Source organism: Anguilla rostrata, chromosome 5 (genome assembly GCF_018555375.3).
Source record: "Anguilla rostrata isolate EN2019 chromosome 5, ASM1855537v3, whole genome shotgun sequence".
Lineage (NCBI taxonomy): Eukaryota > Metazoa > Chordata > Actinopteri > Anguilliformes > Anguillidae > Anguilla > Anguilla rostrata.
Window position 1 is genome coordinate 45453234 of NC_057937.1, and position 22386 is coordinate 45475619.

Here is a 22386-nt window from a genome sequence, read left to right on the forward strand (position 1 = left end):
GCTGTCGTGAGAATAAAAAACATGTCACTTGGGTCATTTATTTTATTTTTTTGCATGTAATTGATAAATACATTTGACTTTTTAAAATATGTTAAGTGTCATGTTAGAATATGAGAAGGGAAACAAAGATTTCACAGCATTTAAATGAGTTGAAAAATAAAAGCGCATGAATGACTTCAAGAAATGGATGAGTCACATAAATGAGTCATGGTATGTCACTGTGTGTTTGTATCAATACAAACCCTAGGGGGTTCCAAATTAATAACTGGTGCTTCTGCCCCATTAGATGGTTTTACTCATTTGGCCCACAGGTACCTTAAGACACGTGAAGATGTTACTGCAGCAGTATCACCGCCCAGCTGCTGTCCTTTAAACATTTTTACTCATTTACTGAATGCCACAGAGAAAGTAGGCCATGAACATGCAGTTACACTGCAATTCTTCTCTTATAATATTACGAGATCAATGAAAACAATGATGTTTCAAATTAACTAGTTTTGTTAAATTAAAGAAATAAAGGCACCTTTCAGGATCTACAACTGCTTGGGTTAGCTTTTTTTGCCCCCTTGTGGTGAAACAAGGGATTTTGCATTGCCAAACAGGTTGCTCAGTCACCCGGTCAATCAAGACAGAGAGGGGCAATACAATTTAGTGCTTTCTCCAGTTGCCACCTATGCCTGACTTCAATTCTCAATTCTGTATTTTCTTATCGTAAAGATGATATTCTAAAGGAATAAACAGGAAATAAGAGCTGCATATAAAGCATTTGTCTCATACATATGTGAGACTCTTAAGAAAATCTTATAAGACAGTATTTTCTGCAGAGTACTTCATTTAATGACCTACAGTTGGGTAAATATGCCATTTCTACAAGAGTGGATTTGGTGCAGAGTGTACAGGGGCAGGAAAAGTAAATACATCTGGTAACCATTGACACAATTTGGAACATTAATGTTTTAGAAAAAAAAAAGATACCCAAAAACTTGGAAAAGTGCCGACTGAAGCATCACCTGAACTAGAGTGTTATCAACCATCACACTGACAAGGCGTCAAAGGTGGTCCCCAAAAGTTCCCTCCTCCACAAATGAAAAACCAAAAACAAAGACAGCACTTTCAGCATACTGAACATTTATGTGATGTTAAGCACCCCTCCTCTCTTTTGGCAGAACCTGGCCACTTCCCAAATTAAAAATTCAAACCAATTGGAATATGTGTTAATGCACTTTATCTCTCATCAGTGTGCACATCATCCAATAACCTGCTTCTAATTTATTCACAGTACAAGAAAGTGTTAAGGTCAGTTGTGTGAAAAGGCCATCGTACTGAATCCAAGGAAAAGAAAAGGAAGGGAAAAAAACATGGAACATTTTAAGGGTTCCACAACTGCAACACAAGGAAAACAGTGAACAGTATTAAAGACCAGGAATATACGTAGTCCTTGCAGGCGTACTATGCGGCATGACCGGTTTTGTGCCAGTCACGGTGACAAAAATTATGCTCGACCTTCTTGCTATGTTAATATCAGCAAATGAAGTGCTGAACTTCTACATAGTCTTACAGGAAGTGAGGCGCTATCATGTGACAGTGTTGGCTTTGCGGCCTCATCCCACAGGGGCTGCGGAAAGTGCTCCAGCCCTTAATGCTCTTTAATCAGACCCTCAGACCGAGGTGGACGGCCAGTTGTTGCCGTGTAGATTCACCGACCAGAATCTTCCCCTGCAATTTCACAAGGCCAAGGCCGAGTAGAAGATGATGTAGGCAGCCGGGGACTTGACTGAAGACGTGGAAATTTCAGCCACCTCGTGGTCGTCATACTTGAACCAGCGTTGCTTGTTACTGTTCTTACAGTACGCAGTGTAATGTCCTCCGTCAAGACCTCCGTAGTGGTTCTGCGTGGAAACAAACCGAGGAACGGTCAGTTACTTTTCCCGCCAACAGACACAGCTTGAGCACGCTTGTGCTGACACAAGCAGTTTTGAGTGTACTTACGGATACTCCGTAGAGGTTGTATCGCTTCAAGTTGTGCTTTGGGCCGATAACATAGTGATTCAGGTCCAGGTTTTCGAGAGGAAAGTCAACAGATGTCTGAAGCTTCTGTTTCCATCGTCCCTCATAGGAGAACCTTCAGGAAAGCATTTTGTTAACACTTGGGAAACAAATACTATTTCTCCGCGTTAACACATCGGTTACTTAGACTTTTTTTCACGCCTATCTTCAAGGAAGGCCATTATACCAATATATCAGATATTCAGACTCGGCTGCTGTGAATGTACTAAATAAAATTTCAAAAATGCTGATGTCAGCTCAGATGACCTCACTCTGCATGCTCACAATCCCACTGTAGCTGTAGGTGTAACTCAGGGAGACCTGTAGACTAATACCGTTTAAGGTGCACCAGCAGAATGGGAGGGACCTTCCAGATTTCCAGCTTCTTGGTTGAATCTCTGTGGGTCTTGCAGTTTCTGCAGAACACTTTGTTGTTGTCTGTAAGCCTCTCCTCTTTGGAAAACAGCTTCAAGCAGTCCTGGAGGAGAGAAGCCGTAGGAATCTAACCAAACACACCCAATGCACTTAAACCAAGGGGAGGCAAGGCCTTACCTCAGGCTACGCCACTCACCTGCAGGGTACACTTGTTGGAGGAAGCCAGCGGCAGTGACAGGTACATGAACGTTTCGAAAGTGCGCGATTTCTTGTGGCAGGTCAGACACTGCACAGTGGACTTGAACTGGCCCTGGAAGAGAGCCACGATGATCGATTCGTTGAGCAACTTGTGTTTGTTCCAGGCCAGGTCCGCCGCTTTGAAGTCATCCAGATGATCGTTCTCCTCCTCTATGTACCTCTTGCGGTTGTCAGCCTGAGGAAGAAGCCAAGTAGATGCCCGTTCAGCAGCAAAACAAGCTTTGTTTTGTCATTTTCAAATCAGCCATTCCATTGCACTCAAAATGCTTTTACAATTCCTTCACCCTATTGGTAAATAAGGTCCAAATTACTACTCAAGCCATGATAACAAGCACACAGACCAATCAATGCTTTCCAAAGGTCAAAGCTCATTGCTGCACCACACCCAATAAAAACGCCTATAAAGCACAATATTCAGCCATACAGTTCTTCAGAATCGACGTGAACTCCAGATTAAGCGAGTTCTCTTACCCACCTACCAGTTGCTTATCAGATATATTCATCTGTGCATGCTGGGGATCATTCCGGTTAAATGGCAAATTTTGACTGACCCTTTTTATCTTAATGAACTTTTCTTGACATTTTTCGAATGGGAACAATTTGTTACACTGTGAATATCGCTGTAACAACTTCTCCCATAAGCAAAATATAAATACTGTATATTGATTTAAAAGAACATGTGAGGCCAAATGGCAAATGTTTTCCTACGGAATACCCCTCAAGGAAACACAGCGATGTATCCTGATGATAGCAGGTTACACTTCGGATGGGAGGAAATGTTTCCATGAGATGGGAAAGCTGACCGAAACATAGCATCACAGACACTAGACAAACCAGGCCTGTGCGGACAGCATGAAAAATACATCAAATGCGATAAATGGCTGGCCTCAGTACTCCATTGCACTGCATGAGAGTCATTCAGAGCACTGGTTTCTGCAATGATTAATGTTTCTGGGTTCACATGCAAGAAAATTCTGATGCTGTTTCAGACAGGACAGACGCACATCACGCTTGACACACACACAGAATTTCAGGGTATAAAAATCACGACAAATTTACTTACTCTCTAATTGTGTCATCAAAATGAATACCGAAAAAGAAGGGATAATTATAAAAGTAGTCAAGTATGAGTACAGTACACATGCATTTTCAGCACCTCCTCATATTGGATTCCATTTCAGAATCACTGTACTGCTATTCAGTAAACTGTATAGCTAATGGTCAAGGTCCCTTACATGGTCCACAGACATAAATACAAAAAGTATACAGCTAAAAGCTTGTTGAAAAGTACAATAAACGTATTTAAAAGTTCAATTTTTAAGAATTTTTTTTTTTGATGTGTAGATCTACAAAAGATATTTCAGAAAACAATAAGTCTTACTTTGTTGAGGTCCTCGTGGAGTCCATCCATAAGGAAGAGCAGCAGCTCCTGGGAGTCATGTTGGTCGTAGCTGGCAAACTGGTCGTTGATCTTCCCGATAGTGATTTTGAAGTCCCGTGGGCTGATGAACTTGTAAAGCCCAGACCAAAGGGCCTTCATAATCACACCAAACTCCTCGGCCACCTCGCCCTTGTGCCCCAGGATGTTGGCCCTGCCACCGTCATGGAGGAAGTGTGTTAGTCAGGCGCCTCGACGACGCGTAGCTAAAACTCACCTCGCCTGCCAAACCGATATGCAAAAGCGAGGTCCTGCACAGGCCTGGCTGGCCGGGCCTCACCTGTTGATGTCTTGCTGATACAGGTTCTTGTTGAAGTAGTCAGCCATGGCGGGCGTGTTGCACAGGCACTGCAGGATGGAGTTCATATAGCAGGTGTTCCCCAGGTTCCGCAGGCCCGTCAGCGAAGCCCCAAGCCCTCCGAACACTGGGTTTAGGTTACGGATCTTGGGTGCGGACAGCCTGGCGATCTCGGCTTTATTGTGGGTGGAGACGTTCGCCGGCCTAGTGAAAAGCCCATGTCATTACCAACCACTACATTTCTGGAAGGAATGAAACAATGTAGCTTGTTTTCTTTTTTTGCAAAAAACACATGAATTGTTTACATTATTTTACCTATTTTAGCCACTTATTTCTTCGTCCAATATGTAACCACTTGATAATGTAAGCTGAGGTCACAGCATCCAGGTCTGTAGTAACTACTGTGACAAACATCATACTTCTGACAGACACTAGACTCTTCCACATATGTGAGCGGTCCCTGACTTTTCAATCACAAGAAACGCTACAGTGTTACCATGAAGGGTCAGGGGTCAGATCACGCACTTGGTTTCTCTGTTGATGGTGGGAATGGGCGCGGCCTTCCTTTGGCCCTCCTCCTTGATGTCCTGCGTGATGTCGGGGGAGGAGTAGGAGCGCTTCAGCTTGGAATGCTCGTGGTCAGGCTCCGCCGCGCTCGCCTGCTTATGCTTCGCCAGAGGGGGCGTGGCCGGGGGCGTCTGGGACACGCTCACCTCGGGCGGGTACAGATGCACCCTGTTGGTGGGGGAGTGGTAGTACCGGTATGTACCCGTCACTGTGTCCAGGAACTGGAAGCAAAATTGAGTTGGTCAGTCAAAATTGGATAACCAAAAAAACAAACAAAATAAACAGAAACTTGAAGCTAAATTCCAAAAATGTAATTCTTCCTCCGGGTCTCAAAAGAAGCCAATAACACATTCAACTTGTATACTTGTTCATTTATGTTATCAGAGGGCAATGCTTGTTCTGGTCTTATATTTTTGTCAATACCTTCATCCATCCAGTAGGTAATCCTGGTACACTCCTTCCCATCTCCTCGCTCCTCGTCCTGGTCAGTGGGTCAGGCTGGAATGTCACAAGCATACAGCTCATACACCCTGCTCTATTACAGAAGTTAACATATACCAGACGCATGACGAATGATCATGCTAACTTCCAGTGTGGAGGAACACCTATATTTCAGCATAAAATTCTACAAGTCAAATTCTGCAAACAGAATATAGCCAGAATTTCAAAGAGATGTGTGCTAGTTCAATCTCTCCCATACCATTAGCCAGACTTCTGAGACCATTAGCCTCACCACTATCGTACTCATCATAATTAACTACATGCAAATCTTAGTCACGCAGCTTTGTTGACTAATGCAATGACTTCAAGGAAAAAACATGCCATGCTCAAGGCCATTACATTTAGTGTCTGTATACCTTCAGTTTCTCAAAGTCATCTGCTGTTCTATTTTTTAAAATCCTTGCCTTTTGGTTCCCATTCTTTATCTCATTACTATGCTTCAGAGGAGCCTGAGTAGGGACAGAAGAAAGTCTTAAACATGTTTCATTTTTGGACAGATATAGGTGGGTGGAGTCAACTAGATGAGGAAATGAATAGGGATGCGAAATGGGAAAGATGAGTTTGTTTTTGTTCTACAGATACAGTTAGCTTTAAGCCTTTACGAGCAAAAGGATAGCAGCAAGCACTCGTGCATTTCAACAGCGGAACAAACCTTGAGTTCACCGACAGAGTTGTTGGGCGCAGGTGAATTCTTTGACTGCACACCAACGCCTGGATCCCTCTCATTTGTCTTCTCTTTCTCCTCCCCTGGTTTGTCCTGCTGCTCCTCAGTCTTCTCCGAATCCTGCCCATCCAGGCTTTTCTCCTGCTCCTTCTCCTTCTGGTCCCCCTCTCTGCGCTCCCTCTCCTCCTTGGCACGCTGCTCCTCCTGTCTCTCGGCTTCCTTCCTCTCCTCCTCCTCGGTCTGCCTTTCCTTCTCCCTCCTCTCGCGTCTCCTCTGCTCCTGTTCCTGCTTCGCCCTCTCCATCTGCTGCGTGGCTTCCGCGTGGATCTGGCTCTTCTCCTGCTCCGTCAGGGAAGCCTTGGGGTCAAAGCGCGGCTTGACGGAACGGTCCGGAACCAGCGGCCCATTCTGGACCAGCGGCTTGTCCTTGGCCGAACCTTCGCCGCTTGGTGTCACACCTTCCGATGTTTTGACAGACGGTTTTTTGTTGCGATCAAACTGAGGGGGACATGAGAGAGTCATGTTTTAATTTGCATACAGGTTAAATACTTTGATAAAGGCAGAAACAAGAAATCCATATTGAAAGGAGTGATACTCAAACGCTCTGATGGGACTATCTGGCCCTTCCACTCTAAAGTGGTCTCTGTGCCTACCAGCACCCTTACCTGTGGAATCACCTTGGCTGTGACTTCGGGCTGGCTGGCTGAGACTTTACTTGGTTTATTCACAGGTGCTGCAGAGGAAGTGGGCGGAGCTGCAGGACTTTCCGGCAGCTTCTCTGGCCGCTCTGCCTCCTGGATAGTCTCCTGCTCTTCAGAGTTCCCATTCATCTCCACAGGGGGTTCGGGTTCTGGTTTGGGTTCGGGCTCTGGAGGGGCTGGAGGTTTCGGCTCCTCGAGCGATGGGTAGCTGAAGTTCACTGTTCCAAAGTCACATTATAGTCCCTCTCATTACAAGTTTACCAAAAGGTGCTTCACTAAAACTAATCTGTAATAAATTCCATACTCCCACACAGCCCACTAGCACCTCTCACCATTTTATTGACTGAAAACAAATCACACCTGACGTAACATATTCATATGTAAACACAAGATAGCTAATTAAAAAAAAAAATCTATAAGTAATGATGGATCAAACTATTTATGCTGCACCCTTACATTTTGGGATGATGTCAATGGCGTCTTGCCGGGGTGGTTTAACTTTAGCGTTGGACGTATACATCGGGTAGAACAGCAGCCAGCTCTCGTACCCGCCTTCCAGAACCAAGGGCTCACTGCGGAGGATGGTCTTACTGTCCCACTACAGAACAAACATTTTCACTGATGTCACTGGCATGTATGGTACAGCACAGCTACACACACATGCATGGTTTTCTGTTTTTATGGCATTACACGCTTGGCCATTGTTTTCACCTTATAGAGGGCGTCCTTCAGGCTCTGAAGAGGGGTGCCTAATTTGAGGTCTCCTACGCTGCTGAACCAGTCCAGCAGGATTATGTAATCCGCGAAGGCCCGACGCTGCCACTGATCTCTCGACTCCTCTGGAAGCTTGGTCTCAATTTGATTGACAGTTATTCTGAAAACAAACAAAACAAACATCACCAACAGAAATGGGAAATTACTAAGGCAGAATAATTCAGAGCCATCTCCTTAAATGTTTATTTCTAAATGGTCAGGAACCATATTTTGTTCAGCTCACAAAACAATTCATGTGTGACAGTTTTTTGTTTTTCATTTTTAAAGCAAACTCAGAACTATTGTTCTAAAAGAATCAGGGGAATTTTGTCAATCATGCTGGTTAAATAGTGACCTCTTCAATCAAAAACAAAACTAGATAATGAACACTGACCAGTTTCTGTAAATTCAAAAATAACTGTAATCCACCATACAAATTTTGCTAATTTTCCCACATTCCCCCCATCCCACCTCACCCCTTTTTCCTGAACCTACCCTGGACTGATGGCCTCTTCTGGAACACTGATGCAGTTCTGCAGTGGTACTAGAATTTGAGACTCTTCAAAATCTCTCCTGCTTCTGGCATCCATGATAATGACGTTCATGCTCTGATCTTTCATCATCTTAAAGAGCTTCTCAGCAGTGACCCCCCCAGGATGGACGTTACCTAGCCAGGGAGAGAGATAGGAGCTGACTCAAAATGCACATTACTGGAACTCTTTGTCTCCTTGGGAAGTTATTTATTTACTTCTAAGCATCTTAGTCATTTAACTTATTTACATGTCTCAGTTTGAAAAGTTACTGAACTACCTTACCTTTTGGATTCTCAATTTTAGCTTCCTTCTGTTCCCCATTCACCTACAGCAGAAGTGTACATTATAGCAAAATGTCAGTGTCATATGCACATTTTAACAGGTGATAACTTACATTAACTACAGATCAAACATGAATTACCATCTTTGTACAGACTACGTAGCACTCAGAAATGACATAAAATAACAAAAGATCAGTTCATTAAATCAGAAACATATATTAACAAGTGTAAAATTCAACAATCAACTACGATAAAAAGAAATTCGCATTCATTATAGTAAAAATGCTTACATTTAGATCGATGTATTTGGTTTTATAAATTTACAAATTTACAAACAAAAACAAAAGATAGTTTGAATTCAAGCAGACTACTATTCACCACGTGTATTTGCATTGTAAGGAAATATCTCAGACATTTCTAAAGACCTAATCATGGTTCATTTCAAAAATGTACTGTGATAATCAGACTTAAACATTACATTTCAAAAAACCAGAATTTATCCTTTAAAATAAAGTATTTTTACTTGACTTTAATTCATGCGACATGTGATTTAGCTGCCTCTTGTCTATCTTTTGGCCACTGCAGTTTCAATCCATTATTTGTGATTTGCAAATGATTGTAAACTCAGTTGGTTCTTCAATGATGCATTGATGCACTACCTTCTTGATCTCCTTCTTTGCTTCCATCACCTCTTTGAAGGAGCTCCTCCCAGCATCCTTCTCAGATTTCTCCTCTCTCTTCTTTTTTTCTTCAATCTTCTCCCTCTCTTCCAGCTTTTTGCGCACTTCAGCCTCTTCATACCTGACAGATTTGGACAGGCTTGTAAAATATCACAGCCAGCAGAAATTGATTACGAAACAACCAGAAAGCACCAGCCTGACTGTGACTTCTTGGTGCTCATGGATATAGGACACACTGATTTACATAAGACAGTTCAACCGCACTTCATTCTGTTACATGCTTCAGTTAACATCCCTAGGTGGAGCTCAGTGCAAAATGAATTATAATTTAGAAGTCAGACCTGAGCTTGAGACTGTCGGACAGCTTTTCGGCCTCCTCTATGGCTTTTTTAAAGCTGGTCGGTCCAAGCATAGAAAGAAAAAATTCCTTTGAAAAAAAGACAAGGTGACAATTAGTCATTAAATGCATCTCTTTGTCTGTAAAAAGTATATATGTAATTCATAATTTTCATTCTATAAGTGCTACAATGGTAGTATTTTCATATTTCAATCCATATTCAAAACATTGCCCTTTACAGGTACTGGGAACACACTTGTACTACATTCACTGGATAGAGTCAGATTGATGGAATTCACAAAGCAATGAATGTTCACATCACTATAAAACCAGGCTGCGTACCTGTTGCTGCTTGAAATCGGGTCTCTTTTTGATGAGATCATAGACCGTTAAGTATTTCATGTACAGAACATAGGCCCTCTCTTCGTCCCGGTGAAGACGACACTCTTCCGCCGCTTTAAATATTTTACAGGCACTCTGCACATAACTGAGGACAAAATCGGATATGCAAACACAAACCCACATTGAATCACTGTCACCCAAATGTAATTAATAATTTCGACGATCCTCGGTACAATAAATAAAACATTTTGATAATCACCAAGGCGATAGCATGTTTATCTGAGCCAATGATGACAATGTGTTATGTTGCACCAGTTTTAGTGTCGGATTTTGCCACAAACAGCTCATTGGAATAAAGAACGTAGGCTACAGTGCCATAATAATGAAGTCACTGCAATTTCTATGCTGTGCAGTTGGGCAGTATTAATTGTGTTGGTTTCACAATGCGCACATTGCGCAGTACTAAATGAAAAACAAAAACAAAAAACAAAACACACACACACGGTTTCCAAAATAACAAATGTCGAGTAACATACCTTCTCGTGTTTATTTTATCGGGCTTAATTTCGGCCTTCTTGTTGAGGTCACCCAAAGACGTGGAGAGGTAAAGCGCCTTTACCTCAGTTGTTACCGCTGGCATCTTTGTAGGTAATGTTGGCTCAAATGTGCATCATCGAGGATAAAATTGTTACGACATGTTCGTCGTGAGATTCAGGGGCGATATGTCTGCGGGTTAGAAAAGACAAAAACTATTGCATATATGCAATAATGCTTATCAAATTACCAGATAAGATGATAACCGCTGCTAGCTATCACGTCGCAAAAACCTGTCCCACAACTGCTCAGTTAGCTATACAAGGAGTTCCGAAAAATAGCTAACTTGCTTGAAAACGGGTGATATTACACTAGCTTGAACCAACACTCGCATGTGCGTGTTTCTTGGTCAGCTATCTACTACTTAAAAGAGAATACACTAGTTGTCAGTCCGCATAAAACTGGAATAAAACAATCAAAGATTGTGGAGTAGTGTCGAACTAGCTAACGTTAGCTATTTAATAGGCTGTGCCTAGCCAACTCTTCAATAGATGCCATTGTTAGTAAGACTGGTGGCAATTATTGCTCTGAAATGTCATCCAATTCACTGATCAGCTAGTAAAAATACATATTAGTCTACAGTACAGTAGGTTATGATACATGTCGATCCAGGAAGTAACATTAGCTGGCTAGCTAACAAACTGCATTAGATTGCTAGCGAGATAGTATAGCGATCTATCAAATCAAATAACATTTGCTGCTTAAAATGAGAATATTTCACATATTACGGACTAACCGGTTGTCGCCACTCACTGAAGATCAACAATAATCGACGGTACCACAACCTGTCCCACCACAACTAACTATAGCCTACTTGTTTTGGTTTATCGGACAGCTGACTCCCGGAAAGACTTCAAATTTAAGTCAGGGAGCCACCAGACGGACAACATGGACGTCGACATGTGACCTAGCAAATTCAGTCGAATATGTCTGACAAACACACTTTGGTAGAATTCCACACATAGACATTCCACATGTTTATCTGTTACTTTGCAGTAATTTATTTGGTAGTTTTAACTCAATATTCCTTATACAAGCTTAGATACACAACGCTACCGCCATTTGTCAATTTCAGTCTTGATTTTCTTTTATATTTTGGCATTATCTTGGGCATATTCTGTGATTTTTTCCCACATGATAATAAATGTGTGACTATCTTCACCTCGTGTGCAATCTAGACACTCAAATGGCTTTGAATAGTAGTGTCTACATGCACTTCAGTAAGAGCGTCTGCTTAATGTATACACCTTCCTCTTTTCACTTGTCGCGTGAGGAGGTCGTAGTTGTCCGTTTAGTCTATCCCTTTAAACCAATTGAATGTGTTAGCTAGGGGGCGTTATATTCTAGGTGTAATGGCCTCATTAACAGAATGTAAAAGGACACATTGTGGTAAATATAGTTTAAATACCGCATAGTGGTCGTGATTTTATCATTGGCGATGTATTCATAAACCCAACTGAGTGGCGAGGACTATACACGTTGACTCGTTCGAGACGTATACATTCTTCACTGTGAACAATTATTTACCCAGAATATGGGGGTAAGCTAATATACCTTTCACCACATGCATTTACCACTTTTCGTATGCCCAACTATCATTTAACAGTCGTGTGCACAACTATTCGAGTCATAAGTGCGAAATTTCGACTTGTCATACACACGTAGAACAGCGCATGTACAACAGCAAAGGTTTGTATGTATTAATCCGCACGCACGTGTGTTTTGAAGATGTTTTGCTACAACGTTTTGTAACCCCCAAAAGCCTGCGTTTCCAGAATTACACTTAGGAATATACCGGGACACGGAATACAGAATATACTGAACTAACAGCGTTAAAATCGAACCTGATAGAATTTAAACTAATGTGGGTACGTTGCCCATTCTGTGTACATCCGCGCATAATACGGGGACTTTTCTTTCAGTAAAAATTGGGCGCCGAATAGAAAACACCCCCAATTCCCCAGCATCATTCACTAGTCCTTTACACAACAGTTTGGTTTACTGAAGCGATAAGGTAAGCCACGAAAACACCTGATATCACTCTATCGGATAATAACGAATCTTTTCCAGGTCAGTCTCAGGGTATTTTGTCTGGCCCCACCGGATGTGGAAGTTGATGTCTTTGCTGGTAAAAAATAATTCCACTTCCCCCGGAACCCCGATCATCCTGCCGATTTCCTGTTTATTACATTAACTTGCCAGAGTTCCGGAGTTGCCGATATATTACGTTTTTGGAGGAAAATTATATATGTAGTTTATTAGGTGTGGGGACGTGTGTTCAGTCGACAGAATGGGGTTCGTGCTGTTGTTATAGACCAGAAAATGGTGGCCTAGCTCGCTGGCAAATGTGTCACGGCGGGTGAGCGCCATGCGTGGCTAGCAATGTTGCTGACTGGCTAGGTTGCGCCCAGTAGCTGTAGCTAGCATGTTGGCAAACTTTATGTGCTTGGGTCAGTACAACTTCAGTTCATATTAGCTAGCTGGTAATGACGATAGTTGGTGTAGGCGAACTTGCCAGCTTTATAGTAACATTTATTTACACTGTGTAGTGCGGCTTAAATTGCAACCGGTTCGTTGCTAGCTCGTACTGCTGGTTTCAGCTTCTTAAATGTTAACTAGCTAGCAAGCATAAATAAAAGTTAAAACATTCCTTGGCGAAGTATGCTTAATGCATTGAGAAACATGATGACGAATCCCAAAAATGGCTAAAACCAACCACTATCTACAATTATCAACTGTTGGTTTTAAGTGGCTACAATATTCAATATTATGGGAGTAGTCTAGCTATGATCTGTAACGTTACGATGTGATGGCTTGCGAGATCATCACTGGTGACTGCAGTATAGGAATTAGAGGAGAGATAGTGATTGAGCGCGTGTTTTAAGAATAGAAACGTGTACGCTAACCATTTGAATATTTTGTTTAGCAATGTGTTATTTGGATTACATTCCTGCTGCACAAGAAGTTGCTCAATAAAACATTGAGTGATTGATAACCCAAGTTTTGCTTTAATTCACTACAATTTGTATTAGTTATTCCTGGTCTCAGAAACCCTTGCATTGCTGCAATGGTACACTCACCATAGCTAACGTTAACCATTTTCACATACGTTCCAATGCGTCCTATACAGCAGGGGTTTTCAAACTCGACTGGATATATTTAGTGCAATCACGGTTCTTGAAAATGTTGAAAATTCCACCTTTTAATTTTTTTTTCATTTGAACATATTTTAACACCATGCAGTAGATTAATGTCAGTTTCCCTTTTTCAACAGCTAGGATCATTTGACTTGTTTGTCTAAAGTTTTATCAATGGAAAAAAAAACATCTCTTTCTAATGGAATCAATTGTTATATTATACATTACAGAAAATGGGAGAATCTGTCAATTTGTCTGATTCAATGTTTTGGAATTCTAATTTTGTTCTTCACGGTGGGCATAGCTATTTCTGACAGTGTGACCTTTAGAGGGCAAGTCTTTCAACGGACAATTAGTGTGTTAACTCCTTTACGCACATGCCAAATCTGGTCAATCCTTGCCCATTTGGGGGGTACCCTATTTAAAGCTTTATAACTCCAGATGTGAGCATCACTGAGACTTGTAAATAGCTTAAATGAAGCAAGACATTTGTACCATTACAATACTTATATAAATAGCTTTGTGATCTGTATGACTAGTGGGTAAAATATCCACATCAATATCTTTGTCAGAATATTCAGAAATTGACCAAAAATGTATCCTAGACCGACTGACTTGAACCAGTTTTATTACTCCATGTGAATGATCTGTTGTAAGGATATTTTATTCTCCAAATATCAAATAAGCTAGATTTATCCATAAAGGCTTTTGGCCTTCCAGTGGGCCATCTACCAACTAATCCATCTAAAACAATATTGAAATCCCCTCCATGTTTATCTAACCATCCCATAAAATGTTCTGTATAGATAGGAAAAGATAATCATTTTCCAATTTATTATTGTACCCAGAAACATTGGCAGTAATTGTAGTAAAATTGTTGTAATTAATTACTTGGCAGATGAAGTGTCCAGCAGGATCACATTCTGAGTGTAGAATATATCCACTGAATTTATTCTTTAAAGTAGCCACTCCAGTAGAATGTTCAGAGCCATGACATAGCCATAAAGAGTTACCCCATTAAGATCTCCAAAAATTGGCATCATCAGTAATAGAGTGTGATTCTTGCAAATAAGATATCCGCCCTAATCTTCTTTGCAGAAAGAAATAAAGATTTCCGTTTAACATAATTAAGTAGTCCCCTAGTCTTAAGTGAAACAAATGATAAAGATAACTGATTAATCTGAACAGTGATACGTATATAGAATAATGACAGTTAACAGAGATAATGGATGGATGACAGAACACATCGCTCTTAACTTAACAAGTTTCCTAGGCAACAACACAGAGGTTGACTCATATTTCGGAACAGCGCCCCACAGAGGCTCCCAAGCCAAATGATTATTGATTTCCAAATGAATATATATTTAGTTGCCTGGCAGCCCACCAGGTCTGTACAATTATAGGGGAAACGCTGAATATGGAAAATGAAGTGCAATTATTTTGTATCAGACAGGTAAATGAGAACCACCCTTGAATTACAAATAAACAATACACTATTTTTTTCTTTTGAGTGACAGGACACAAACGGAGTTGACCATCAGTCGTTTTCAAACTATCTGCCAATGGCCGACTGCAGTATTAACAACCAGAATTGTTTCTGAAATGAAAATATTGGTGATAAGTCTTGGCATTGCTTGGATGCAATATTAAATTATTAAGTGCTCACACAGTGTGCATAATGCAAATTACATTGTCTATTTCTGGATTCTGCTTTGGCTACATTAGTATAGTAAATGCTTCTAGAAGGGAAATTATTTTGGGAGCAGTTTTTGGCAGAATATTTTAACAGTACATCTTGAACTGCTGGACTGTTTTGGAAAGAATAATTAAAAGTGATATGCATAAAAGTGATATACACTAAATGCCTGTAATGTAATGTAATGCATTAGAATCTTGAATTGAAAAATATATCTGAGTCTTGACCAAGAGCATAATTGTTGTCCTGACCTTGAGCATAAAGGTTGTGAAGTCTTACAGCAAATGACTGTTCCCAGTGCTTCTGTTTTCCACTTTTTTGTATCTAAAAGGAATATGGTGTGAGTTTTGAGTGTGATATGGCTGCCTATTAGAAATATTTAGTCTTTTTAACTTGTTTGTATGCATGTACGTATGTGTATAATTATGTATTGCTCTTTGTTCTTTCTGAAAAGCAGTTTAAGCTACATTTTTTCATATGAAAGGTGCTATATATAATTATTGTTATTATTATTTAAATAATAATTTTAGTAATCCGGAAGAAAGTTTAAAAGCTCTGACTTTCAACACTAGATGTCGCTGGTGGACTTGGGCAAAAAGCTGCTGGAGGCAGCTCGATCCGGGCAGGACGATGAAGTTCGGATTCTCATGGCTAATGGAGCACCGTTCACCACAGATTGGGTGTGTAAACCCCCAGCTCCCGTGAAACACAATGGCAAGCCGGTGCTAATTTTATTCAGTGTTCTGGGTTCCCTGAGCAGCATATTTTCTTTGTAAGCATTCGGTGACTTCCATGAAGAGTCCTTTGGCCTTACCCTACAGCTTGGAACCTCTCCCCTGCACCTCTCGGCTCAGTACGGGCATTACTCCACCACAGAGGTCCTCCTCAGGGCGGGAGTGAGTCGAGACGCCAGAACCAAAGTGGACAGGACTCCCCTACACATGGCAGCTTCGGAGGGCCATGCCCGCATTGTGGAAGTGCTGTTGAAGGTGAGATCCTGCTGCACACCCCATGCAGAAAAAAGACAGAAAATTCTAGAAAAGTTGCAGCTGGTCAGAAATAATAAAATCACGAAACAGTGGCTGCAAAAACATTCTGTTTTAAAATGGGGAAAAATAATTAAAATATTTAAACATGAATATGTATCCTATCCTTTACACAAATAAGCTTTGGTGTAGTGAAAAAAAGTACTGCAGTCACTTAAAGGCTATGATATTATAAACCATTTGTCTTTAATTAGAGAAGAAAAGCTAAAAAGTATGTATTTTACAGAGATCTTACTCAATTAAGTCAGACTATGTTCCTGTGTTGTGCCTTGATCATCCCCACAACAATCCATTCAGGGCACAACAGAAAGGTCATGTTTCAATGTCGGCCTTTGTTTTTAGCATGGAGCTGATGTAAACGCGAAAGACATGTTGAAAATGACGGCCCTCCACTGGGCCACAGAGCACGGCCACCGGGACGTCGTCGAGCTCCTCATCAAGTACGGCGCCGACGTTCACATCCAGAGCAAATTTAGCAAAAACGCTTTGGAAATCGCCTATGACAACGGTAATGAAGAACTAGCTGAAATCCTTCAGGTATATTCATATACAGCTATATTCTTTTCCTGGCGCGCTAGATTAGATGTGTTGTCATGTTCATTTAACTGCAGTTTGTGATCTGTGCGTTTCACATTGTGCAATTATTATTATTCGTGTTTTTGTTGTTCAGGTGTCCATGCAAAACCAAATAAACACAAACCCAGAGAGCCCAGACACAGTGACCGTACATGCAGCGCCACAGTTCATCATTGGCCCTGGAGGACTTGTGAATTTAGCGGGACTAGTTTCTGGAAATACCAAATCATCAGGTAACTCTTCACTTCAGCTCAAATATGTGCAGTGACTTTATAACAAGGATGGTTAAAGGGCATGAAATAAATGAACGTCTTGTGTTTACTGACGGATTACACTTTATATCATATTTAATACCTTTACCTGATTATAATATATAATAACATCATTATCTTGATGTTACAGTGGTGTACAAAGATAATGAACAAGTAGAGAAAGATGGTAATTGATGTATATTCTATTTATAAGCACACAATTAAAAAAAAAGTTTGCTATGCTTAAAAAAAACCATAATAAATATTAAGCAGTGGCATGTGTTATTAATGACACTGTCCTTACTTGAATATTTGAGCTTGCTGTGCTTACTAATGTATGTCAAATCTTTTCTTAGATGATGCGGGTCTGTCAACAATACAGTTTGGCAACTCATCAACATCAGTATTAGCTACATTAGCTGCTATAGCAGAAGCGTCTGTTCCTTTAACCAATTCATCTGAAACACCAGGTACTTCATATTAAGTTGTTAAGAACATCATTTAGATTTTCTCCAGTGGGTACACTTAATTTCCAGGCTTAGATTAGATTTAACATGACTGGACTGTTGATATTGGTCCTATGAATCTCTTCATACTCAATATTATAAGTTCAACAATTATATGGCTACAGTATCATAAATAAATGTACGCCATGTTTTTATTTTACATACATAAAAAAGTTATCTGTTGCATTAGCATTACCATGCCATATTGGTATTTTAAACCTACCCGAGTAAGGCAGTTAAACCATTTCAGTTAAGGTAAGGATATAAGGTGGACAGTGGACAAACTGAGAAGGTAGCGGCTGATGTAACATACCTTGAAATTGCACCTAACATTATTGCGCCATTTTGTCGCTGTGCCAGTCCCATTAATATAAGGTGGCTGGTGTTTTTAAGGCAACAGGCTCTGTACAGAGTTGTAGGTTATTAGATTCTTAACCTCAGTGAGAATGACACTTTGTGCAGGCTGGCGGGATGCATGCCTTGCAGTTACAGGGAAGATTTAAATAACAGCAATGTCTGCACTTTACAGTGAAATTTGCAATGGCAAAAATGGAAGATAACAGTCATAGTTTTCAAATGTTTATTCGGATTTATGTGTTCCATTCAAAGACATGCTATAGAATGAATATACAGAACATAATTCTGCAATTCAATTCAATTTAATTCAATACAATTTTATTTGTGTAAGACTTTTTACTGAGCAAACACCAGGCCTGAACCCCCAAATAGCAGGTACAAAAGGTAAAAAATTCCCGGTGGAGAGAAAACCCTCAAACGGTGGCGAGAAAAAACTCTGCGATGGGAAGAAAGCTTATATTCTTATTCTTATGTTATATTCTTGTTTGGGAGTATATAAGGGACAGCAACTGATGTTTAAGAAAAATGAAGCAAACAATAGACCTCTTATGTTATCTATCTTTTGTTTATCTGTTGAGTTTGATCACTACTACCTTCTGTACACGTGTGTTTTCCTTCTAGCCAATTGTAAAATGAATGCCTGCTGGGTGAAATATGTGTTCTGGAATGTGCTCTATTGTGACGTTCTCTGTGTCCTCCATTGTTCTCTCAGTGGTTGCAACAGAAGAAGTTGTGACGGCAGACTCGGTGGACGGAGCCATTCAGCAGGTAGTCAGCTCAGGGGGTCAGCAGGTCATCACCATAGTTACCGATGGAATCCAGTTTGGCAACTTGCAGTCCGCCGGTGGTATAGGCCAGCCCATTATTTTGACGATGCCAGATGGCCAACAAGGTAAAAGAATTATTAAGTTATCCAGACATAACTGCAATGAGTTCATCTGTTTTTATTATATTAACACATAAATAGCCAAATGAATGGTCAGTGACTGGGCTGTTGGAACAAGGAATGAAATGCAAATTTTCAACATATTTACAACTGTGAAATGTAGTAGCATTTACTTTCTTTAGTTCTTTTTATATATACTTATTGAAAATGATTTTAATTGTATGTGGTCTTAAATAAATAACATTACCCTACGGTTGGGAGACCTGTATGAAAGGCTGTGTCGCACAGCAGTAAACATTGGTTGGCCTACTTAAGCTGCCGTGATTGTCTATTTTCAACCTTTGCTTTGTAGATAAGATTTGCCTATTGATATGCTTGATTCTGTCTGCGTGAGTTTTATGGTGAGATTCAAGGTCACCTCACATTCCCTTTCCCTCCATGGCAATAGGAGAAAGATTTGTTTTCAGTTCTCCCTCTCAGACTTCACCCCAGTGTAGGCTACACATTCCCCATAATATACCTGCAGGTGTTTTTTTTGCTTTGTCCATTTTCCTGACCAAATATCTTGCTAGCTATAGCATGTTTTAGTCAACATGGGCTGGGACAAATTTACAGCTAATCAATGCTTCATAGCCTTGGAGTCTACCATGATTATCACCACAAGGGGTGGATGGTGACTTCTCTTCCGCACTGACGTGATATAATGGAGGTTCAAGTTCCATAGCCCATTTACAAAATAGATCCTTCCGTCGACATCCTTATAGACTATGAAAAGCAGGCTGAGAGAAGATCTTCTCAAATTGTAAACAGAGTTTTCAGTTTTCATTTCAGTTTTAATGTATGCTTTCATATTAAAAGCTTCTGCAAACATAAAGTCCCTGTACAATCTACTTTGGAGTTAGTAAAGCTGGCTGGTTATCTTTAAATATCTAAAATATTCTTAATTGTACATAAAACACAATCATACTCAAAAAAGTCCATTTTGAATGTGTAATCCTAGATTTTAATGTTCAGTTTTAACAGTCCCAGCCACAGACATTGCAGAGGAAACTGTAATCAGTGAGGAACCCACAATGAAGAGACAACGCATTGAGATAGTGGAAAACCATGTAGAATGCCAAGAAATTGAGGTAAGTCAAACACAGTTTAAGTTTAGTAATCATCTTTAGCGAATAAAACAAATGAGTGGATTCCACATCATTTTTGGGTACGACAAAGTGAATTCCAGTATGTGCTTTTTACATGAATTCCGTTCACAGCTTTAATGCTGGTAGTATAAAATTGATTTATGCATTTAATATGTTCATGTAGGCAGTGAAAAAGATGTGTCTTTGTGAGAAAGCCTAGGGTTAAATGTGTAAATGCTAGATTAACAAAATCATTTTTACTATGGAAAGAAGAGTTCCTTGATTCTTGAATCCTTGAATAAATGGTTATTCAAAGTGCTTCTTGAACGGTTAAAAAATGTAACCGTGTTTTGTTTAGTGCAAACTATAAATTGCTATCATTATGTTGCATTTCACTTGTACTTGGGTAGTATGTACACAAGCCGGAATATGAAAATTTGCCTCCATGGATGTTTATACATTGTGGTTTTTACCTCATTTTTGTTTACAGTGGGAAAGTTGGTCACCTGAAGTTCATGCATAAAATTGACTTAAAGAATGACTGTAATCCATGGTCTTGTCATTATAGGTACACTAAGAACATCCCAGTTAATGTAGTGGAGACAGAGTTTGAATTAGCGAAGGGAGAATGGAGATAATTAATGACAAGCATGCATGGCTGAAGAAAGAGCAAACAGAGACTGTAAAATGTATATTTTCTTACTTTTATATCTCTTATTATTACTTTTTATTTAAATGAAATATATGTGGAGCACCAGAAAGCCTTGTTATTATTCAGCACATTTAACAGGTAAAAATGTGTTTGTTTGTTTTTTGTTTGTTTTATTTAATTTTACTTCTAGCATTTTTTGACCATTATCAGTTCTGTGCTGTCTCAATAAAATGCATCCACCTCAATATTCTCTTTCTCTTATTCCCTCCCCCCCCTTTATTGCTTCAATTGTCTGAAGAGTGACTGAATGTCATTAAATTCAACTGGCTTTGCAACTGTGACATGAAAATTGTCTGATTGCATCATATTAGGTGATCCAGGTGTATCGCTGTCAGCAATTTCACAATATATCTGTATGGAAGCTGAGAGGAAACAGAATCACAAGGGAGTATCAAATACCATATTGCCTTAAGGAACATGTACAAAAGGATGCATATTTATTTCCAATAAAAATGTTCACAAAAAGAACCTTGTTTTATAAGCACACAATATGAGAAGATTACTTATGAAGAAACTTTAAATTGATTCTAGTTTCCAGACCATTTCAAGACCATTCACCTGCAAAAATGAGCACATCACTAAACGCTTAATTGTATAAGGCACTATTTGGTGGAACTGCTTCAACAAAATGTTTCCTGACAAAATGTGCTAATTACAGTAGTATATAAGGTTATACATAGCTATCATGCTACAGTAATACTGTTAGACTTCATTTTATATTTTCCAATTCATGAGTAAATGTGCTGCATTATGTTTTTCACAGGAGAAAGAAACCCTAGAGAAACAGTTAGAAGAGGCAAATCGAGAAGCCCAGAAGTATCGCCAGCAGCTGCAGAAGAAAGAACAGGAGGCGGAGGCCTACAGACAGAAACTAGAGGCAATCACACGTCAGCAAAGCAGTAAGAAAGCCGCATGAGTCTTCTGCCCCCGGGAAAGGCTTCTCCTGATTGGTACACCTTTAAATAAATGACAAAAAGTTAGGGAAATCCATGGTATTGGCTGATTTTCAGCTTCACAGGGATGTTACAGAAGAAATATGGACTGAAGCAGAATTGCTGTTCATCGCTGAAAAAGATCATGTTTTGGACATGATTTGTAAATATTTCCTACTGATTTTACATTGTAAATATGTTCGGCCAGTAGGCCCTGGTTTTTTTTCCATGTTTTTTTTTTTTTTTTTTTTTTTAAAGAGCGGTGCTTAACCAGCCTGGTCTTCTGACTGTACTCCACTCCCTCTGCAGTCTAGCTGACTATTCCTCACATTGTTACAATAAAATATAAGAAAAGAAAAGCATTGTCCTTCATAGCATTTTTTTAAATGTCTGCATGGGAATATTTAACACCTTGGTAGTTTATAATCAACGCTATACAAATTTTATTTATTTTTTATTAGACTGTCAGATGAAGAGGCTCTCTCAGTTGTCAGAGGTCTGGTGGTCAGTAAATTCTTGGTATCTAAGTACCTTGTGACAATGATCAATGAAGTAACTGTGTCAGTCCTCTTTGTGGGAGGAGTTTTTCTTCTCAACCAGCCCAATGAATATTGGAGTAACAGGAGGTTAACAAACTTTTTTTCTTTCTTCATGTGTAACAAATATGTTTCTTATTTTTCAAAAATAATACTAAGGATGGATACACATTGATATATTTGAACACAAGCATATTGAAGTTTCAGGGATCCTGTCAAGGTACTGTACAACAATGGCAACCTAGTAATTAGGCAT

At 39.9% G+C, this 22386-nt stretch overlaps 2 protein-coding genes across 16 annotated transcripts; one reads left to right on the top strand and one right to left on the bottom strand.

The window, feature by feature from the left end:
* Window positions 1-28: 28 nt before the first annotated feature.
* LOC135255403 (ubiquitin carboxyl-terminal hydrolase 8-like) lies at window positions 29-11269 on the bottom strand. 4 transcript variants are annotated; one of them, XM_064336530.1, is made up of 20 exons: window positions 11183-11269; window positions 10311-10500; window positions 9775-9919; window positions 9437-9522; window positions 9075-9216; window positions 8417-8459; window positions 8097-8268; window positions 7560-7722; window positions 7305-7446; window positions 6813-7066; window positions 6136-6645; window positions 5840-5932; window positions 5406-5480; window positions 4941-5203; window positions 4398-4619; window positions 4061-4271; window positions 2618-2854; window positions 2382-2524; window positions 1990-2122; window positions 29-1889 (listed from the first exon to the last, which is right to left on the bottom strand). In XM_064336530.1, the coding sequence occupies exons 2-20, from the start codon at window positions 10412-10414 to the stop codon at window positions 1725-1727; spliced, it is 3303 nt and encodes a 1100-aa protein (XP_064192600.1). In that variant the 5' UTR covers window positions 10415-10500; window positions 11183-11269; the 3' UTR covers window positions 29-1724. The 4 variants fall into 4 exon arrangements, with proteins under 4 accessions (XP_064192600.1, XP_064192598.1, XP_064192599.1 ...); XM_064336528.1 differs by having other exon boundaries at window positions 11105-11264; XM_064336529.1 differs by having other exon boundaries at window positions 11122-11261.
* Window positions 11270-11726: 457 nt separating this feature from the next.
* On the top strand, window positions 11727-21953 carry LOC135255405 (GA-binding protein subunit beta-1-like). 12 transcript variants are annotated; one of them, XM_064336534.1, is made up of 9 exons: window positions 11727-11908; window positions 15774-15881; window positions 16023-16190; window positions 16590-16784; window positions 16918-17056; window positions 17431-17544; window positions 18650-18829; window positions 19838-19953; window positions 20974-21411. In XM_064336534.1, the coding sequence occupies exons 1-9, from the start codon at window positions 11903-11905 to the stop codon at window positions 21154-21156; spliced, it is 1209 nt and encodes a 402-aa protein (XP_064192604.1). In that variant the 5' UTR covers window positions 11727-11902; the 3' UTR covers window positions 21157-21411. The 12 variants fall into 12 exon arrangements, with proteins under 12 accessions (XP_064192604.1, XP_064192610.1, XP_064192605.1 ...); XM_064336540.1 differs by lacking the exon at window positions 11727-11908 and adding an exon at window positions 11956-12057; XM_064336535.1 differs by lacking the exon at window positions 11727-11908 and adding an exon at window positions 12106-12382.
* Window positions 21954-22386: the final 433 nt, after the last annotated feature.